Here is a 6,257-nt window from a genome sequence, read left to right on the forward strand (position 1 = left end):
TAAACAACATGTTGATTATTCTCTTACATGAGTTTCTGTATGCTAAATATGCAGGCATCATGTTATTGCATTCTTTTAACTACATATATGTACCCATAAGCAATTTATGGTGATGGCTCTGAATGTTTTAAACATTTTAAATGTTTGTAAACATTTTTTTCTTTCTTATAAGACCATTCAGGGATATACATAAAGCTTTTCATACTAAAATTCTGCATTATTGTGATAAACCATGAACTTTTCATCTCCCACAATTTCACTAAGCCCATCAGGGCCCTATACTTCGAAGTCTCCATTCCTGTCCTCTTCTACTCTAAATTCTCTGCAAGCAGTAGAATCCAGTGGGATCAAGAGGATGTGCACACATAGAGACCAAGCCCCATTCTTTCACACATGCTTCACATACTGGGGCTATTCCTCAGTCTAAAACTTTTCTATCCCATTTAGAACCATAACAAGTCAGCAAATGAAGGTTGGTCTTACTCTAGGTGAGGTCTGCTGGGTTACCCTATTGCTTTAAATCAGGTTTCTCAGTTTCATTTGTTTGGACGTACCTGGAAGATATATAAGTCCTGATTGCTAGACTGCCTTAAGAACTGATTCAGTAGATTTGGAATAGGGCCCCAAGGAGCTGCATTTTTATTAAGTTCCCAGCTGCTACTGATGCTGATGGCTGATAGCAGCCAATTTATACCATTTGGTCTCCTGGTAAGATAGGCCATTCATTGGTTTCCTTCAATAAATGCAGTAGGGGCTACACCTTCATATTTTTTGTCAAATATTTACAATTTCGATTTTAGTTTATTTTGATCTACATTTAAATAATTTGTCAAAAACCTAAAAGAAAGTTTTAGATTTTGAGAGTTTTGATCATAAAGAAATGATAAATATTTAAGGAGAATAAGTTCAATCTCTTTTAAACATTATGTGATGCACACGTGTGTACATTACATAGTACCTCATCAATTTGTACATTTTTTTGCTTTTATGTATCAGATAATAAATTTAATAAAGATTTTTTAAAAAATCTGGCTAATAATGAAAGAACCTCATTTTATTTATAGCAATGAGGTCCAAAATAAAAAAAAAGATATAAAGTTAGATTTGAGTCATAGTTATTCACATAAATAATGTACACTTTATACATTTCAAACAAGCTTTTATTTTTAACAAAACAGAAGCAGTCAAATATATCAGCAAAAAGTTAGCATATAGACAGATGTCAGTTGATGTCTTTTTTTGTGTGATGAACTTTGGAAAAAAATTAGTGTTCTGGGTAAATTTAAAGTAGAAAAATCATGAAGAACAAATTCGCTGTTTCTTTCTCCATCCATTTCTTTCTGTTTTCCAACTGTAGAATGAAACAAAGGACAATTAACATTTGTATGCCATTAACACATATTCTTTAAATCTGAGTAGATGTTATGCATATCTGTTGTCTCAGTGAGTAGAAACCAAACAAGTTCCTCTTAGAAATAGAACTTTAGATATGGCGGTGCTCAGGCCTTTGAGGGCTTTAATCACCTGATCATATTAATGTCATTGTCTCCTTGCCCACCACAATAAATGCTAATAAATTCTCTTTTTTATGAGAAGCTACTTGATTTACATAATCTCCCTGCCCATGCTCTTTACACCAACCACATATATTTCCATAAGCTCTCATAACCTCAGTTTTTATATCTGCAAAATGAGAATGAGGCTATTATCTGATGTCCACAGATCTGAAAATTCAGAAAGAGAAAAACAAACACTGAAAATATAAGAACTAGTTTCTGACTCAGTGATAAACAAGTGTTACTAATTGTCTTTTTTTGTTTGAATGTTCTATGAAAACTAGTACTTATGTAGTGAAATAAGGTCTCACTTGACATCCCGAACCTTTTATTACTTTGTCAACAGTCAACCCTATCAAAGGCATTGTTAGTGTAAGAGGCTACCTTTTTGTGGTCAAGCAATGAAAGCCCAGCTAATACATGGCCCAGTCACTTTATCTGCTTCTTTGGTCTCAGCTACAAGGTCTGATAAATTTCCCATCTATAGTTACCGTATAGCTATAGGATAAAGAACTTGTAGCCAGGAATAAAGTACATGTCAGAATATACTACCTTCTGTTCCCTAACATATAAGCACATTATTAATACCAAACTGTTTTCAAACTAAATTGTAGCAATATTTCATTTGACTTAGGAGAAAACTGCAAAACATAAAAGTAACAAGTGTGTGCCAGGAAGGTTAGTTAATACTCGAGACTCTAAATCAATACCTGGATTTCTAAGGGAGGCTGCTCTCTGCTGAGTCCAGATCCTTTTGGGGTTTTTCTTCCAGTTCTTCACTTCCATTCCCTTCCTCTTCCCCATCCTCACCTCTAGTTTCTTCAGACACTTCATTATGTTTTTTGTAGTAATATTCAGCTGCTTCTTTAGCCAGTATTGATAGAGGCTTAGGGACCCTAAGGTCACAGAAATAATATCCCACCTTACACTTGGTTTTGGCATCTGGTACTCTATCCTCAGGAAAATCTGGATAAAAGAAATACATGGAAAAAAGAAATATCTCTATTAGTTTCTATTGAATGATACAATACTTCCATGGCTCTAATAATTCTTCTGCTAGATAGCTTTCATGGTATTATCCCTTCCACCATTTCAGGTATTAGTGGATTATAAACTGCTTCTAGCAAGATAATTATTAGGGCTTTTATTATTAATATTAGTGTATTTTGCTATCAAACACCACCCCAGTGCTGCTGATTATTTATGGTACCTGATAGAAGAAAGGATTTGAATCATTTAGGTCTGATCGCATGTATAATTTTGTTGTAACTTTCTTGAAAATAGATTCGTTTGACTTAAAACAATTCTATGGTGAAGCTCACTGGTTCCTCAATCCCTGAAAAGAGAATGTTTACACCTGTGAAGTGCTCTAATATTGGTTCACTCTTTTTTTTTTAATTTTGATCATCCTACCAAGAAACCACATTTATTATTACTTTTTTAATTTTTTCAGTGGTGCTGGGAATCAAACCCAGGGCCTTGTGCATGTGAGGCAAGCACTCTACCAATTGAGCTATATCCCCAGCCCTAAGAAACCACATTTTTTTAAAAGCTGACAACCACAAGTGAGGAATGCCACTTGTCCACTTGTTTCTCCTTTGCCTTCAGGCGCTTTCCATTCCTTTCAAAGGTCTTTCCTGATATATCTACTAATCACTGACGTTCAAGTTTGCAGGCTCATACACTGCATTGTCTCAGATCTTTTATCAAACTGAGGTTGGTAGAAGGCAGCACAGTTGAGATTCTCAAAACCAGAAAGTCTTTCTCCGATTGGGTTTCTTTTTCTTTTCTTTCTTTCTTTCTTTTTTTAATGAGAATATCGACCCACTGCTTACCCAGGCAGGCAAGATCTGAGCACGGCCTGTGAGTGAGCCAGCCGAGCCAACAGAGGCTGCAAGGGCCAGAGGACTTTGCTGCTACTCAGCAACCTTGGCCCCCTCGGGTGCTCAGGCCCCCGCCTCCCTAGACTCAACCGTAGCCATCCGAGCCATAGGCCAGACACCGCCCTCTTAGACCTTGTCCTCTGGGACGCTGTCCTGTCTGCAGGGTCCACTGCCACCCAGGACCGGGATCCCTTTGCCAGCTATTGCTCTCCACAGGCCTCGGCTCCGACTGCCAGGTCCTCCCCACTCCCAACCCACGGGCTCCTCTACCAGCTTCCTGGGGTCCCACGAGGTGGCACCTGGTCACCACGAGGCCCGTGTGGGGCCAGACCAGGATGAGGTCATTATAGAAGCTACTGTGGAGAAGGGAAGGAGAACTGGGACTGAAACACCACAGGAAACTCACAGACACCAGCAGCTGCTGCACCCTCTTCGTTCTCCTCACCGCCATCGTCTTCCTCATCATCTCCTTCCTCTTCCTCACCACCATCATCCTCCTCCAGTTCCTGGTAGTGTTCTACCTTCAGCTCCCCCTCGTCCTCCTCCTCCTCCTCCTCCTCGTCCTTCTCGTCCTCCTCGTCCTCCTCCTCCTCTTCCTCTTCTAGAGGCTGTACATTCTTGTTCTCCGTGATAGCGGGCCAGGTTACTTCCTCATGCCTCTTGTTTTCAAAGGCTTTTACAACCACCTGGAAAGCCAGAAGGGCTGCGACTCCCGCCACTGCAGCCAACCATTCCATAGGCACCAAGAGACTGCCTAGGGACCCAGGGTCCAGGCTTGCCTCTTCGTCAGCTTCACTCTGGCCACTTGGGACCAGGTCTTGTTTGTTGGTGTCAGACATGGCCCGGGAGACAAGTCAGCAAAGACTTCGACTGGGAGCGGCAACCTGGCTGCAATGACGACGTCAGTGAAGATGGCGTCGCCCAGACGCGTGCTGTGAGGGGGGGGGGGTTTAGTCAGAGGGCATGCTGGGAGGCGGAGGCGGTGCTGGAGAGGGCGCCACCCATGAAATAGCATACTGAGAGTTTGCCTGTGCGGGACCGTGATAGATAGGAAGTGCATGAAGGAGGCTGAAGAAGCGGTCCATTGCAACTGCACCCTGAGACAAGGCGGGAAAGTTTCTTTTATGCTGATCATGGGGGTGGAGCATGGAAGGGTCAAGAAAGGGTCCTGGATTGCCCAAAGCTCTCTTGCTGAGAAGCGAGGATTGACATGCCCCATATCCAATGGATGGTCAAGGTCCTCAGGTTTCTTTAATGAAGCCCTGGATCTTCAGGTAAGCCCTGTTCTCTTAATTCTACCTATGTCAGCAAAACTGCTGTGTAGGGTTCAATATGCCATAGACCCAGAACATTCAGTATTTTGTTCCTAGTGTCCACTAGGACACAGGTTGTACCAGTAGGGGAAAAAGTTGTTTAAAATTGAGGAAAAGTATAGATAAATTATCAGTAGACCAAAGCCCTTTCAGAAGGGGTGGGGCAGAAAGTTAATTTGGACATTTTAACATAATTAAACCCATGCCTGGCCATTATGAGAAGTTCTGAGATTCTTAGAGACAAGAAGTGATTTGTCTAAACCCTCTGTAATAAAGATATCTGTGACCTGCTCTTAACAGCAGCATTTGTTGTAATTGCGATTGAAACAGGTGTTAGTGACTTTTCTTGGACTCATTCAAGGTAGACAGATTTTCAAATAACAGCATCAGAGAACTTAAGTAAAATTTGTAAATGAAGATTATTTTGCACTCAGGATCCAAATGTTCTAAAAGATGTCAGGTTTGTTTTAGTACTATGAGTGTCAAGAGGATCAATAAGTATTTATTTCTTTTATTTTTGTGTGTGTAATAAGTCAAAATATACTCTAATGTCATGTATAACTAAAAAGAACAAATAAAAAATTAAAACATTATTTTCAACTGATATATAAAAACATTTAAATTTTAGTCTATAGATAAGATCACATAGGCTTCCCATTTGTATATTAAATAAAATTGAAAGTGTTGCCTTGACACCTTTTAGCTTCATAAATCCTGAAAGGCTTAACTGATTTCCCCTGCTCTAGCTCAGTGTATCCCTACCTAATGGGGCTAGTTTCCTATACAACTTGTTCCTCTAGTTGTTGAGTTATCCATGCATCCACCTACTAGCTTTCACATCCCTGCCAAACCACAAAAGTATTTAAATAAAGTAGACATCATTTTTGTGAGAACTAAGTTATTTGCCAACCTGGTTGGGTTTTTGATGTTTAGATTTTTTATTTTTTATATATCCTAGGGATTAGTGCTCTATCTGATGTGAGTGTGGTAAAAATTTGCTTCCAAAATGATTGTTTCTTCTGCTAAGAAGCAGCTTTTCAGTTTGAATCCATCTCATTTATTGATTACTGATTTTAATTCTTGCACTATAGGAGTCTTATTAAGGAAGTTGACACTAATCCAACATGATGGAGATTTGGGCCTATTTTTTCTTCTATCAGACACGTGGTCTCTGGTTTAATTCCTAGGTCTTTGATCCACTTTGTGTTGAGTTTTGTGCATGGTGAGAGATAGGGGTTTAATTTCATTTTGTTACATATGGATTTCCAGTTTTCCCAGCACCATTTGTTGAAGAGGCTATCTTTTCTCCAATATATGTTTTTGGCACCTTTGTCTAATATAAGATAACTGTAATTATGTGGGTTAGTCTCTGTATAATTTATTCTGTACCATTGGTCTACCAGTCTATTTTGGTGCCAATACCATACTATTTTTGTTACTATTGATCTGTAGTATATTTTAAGGTCTTGGTATAGTGATGCCACTTGCTTCACTCTTCTTGCTAA

General features: G+C 39.5%; 1 protein-coding gene across 1 annotated transcript; it reads right to left on the bottom strand.

Annotated features, from left to right (window-relative positions):
• Positions 1 to 1,138: 1,138 nt before the first annotated feature.
• On the bottom strand, positions 1,139 to 5,107 carry LOC120889504 (uncharacterized). The gene is made up of 3 exons (XM_040283900.2): positions 3,846 to 5,107; positions 2,267 to 2,522; positions 1,139 to 1,351 (listed from the first exon to the last, which is right to left on the bottom strand). Exons 1-2 carry the CDS (start codon positions 4,276 to 4,278, stop codon positions 2,275 to 2,277), a joined length of 681 nt encoding a protein of 226 aa, XP_040139834.2. The 5' UTR covers positions 4,279 to 5,107; the 3' UTR covers positions 1,139 to 1,351; positions 2,267 to 2,274.
• Between the last annotated feature and the right edge of the window lie 1,150 nt (positions 5,108 to 6,257).

Source organism: Ictidomys tridecemlineatus, chromosome X (assembly GCF_052094955.1).
Source record: "Ictidomys tridecemlineatus isolate mIctTri1 chromosome X, mIctTri1.hap1, whole genome shotgun sequence".
NCBI lineage: Eukaryota > Metazoa > Chordata > Mammalia > Rodentia > Sciuridae > Ictidomys > Ictidomys tridecemlineatus.

Bases quoted from the DNA above. Each gene is read 5' to 3' on its own strand.
- LOC120889504 (XM_040283900.2), bottom strand. From the start codon at position 4,278: ATGTCTGACACCAACAAACAAGACCTGGTCCCAAGTGGCCAGAGTGAA. The intron at 2,523-3,845 runs GTGAGTTTCCTG...TCTTTTATCCAG, and splicing joins TGCAGCAGCTGCTGGTGTCT to ATTTTCCTGAGGATAGAGTA.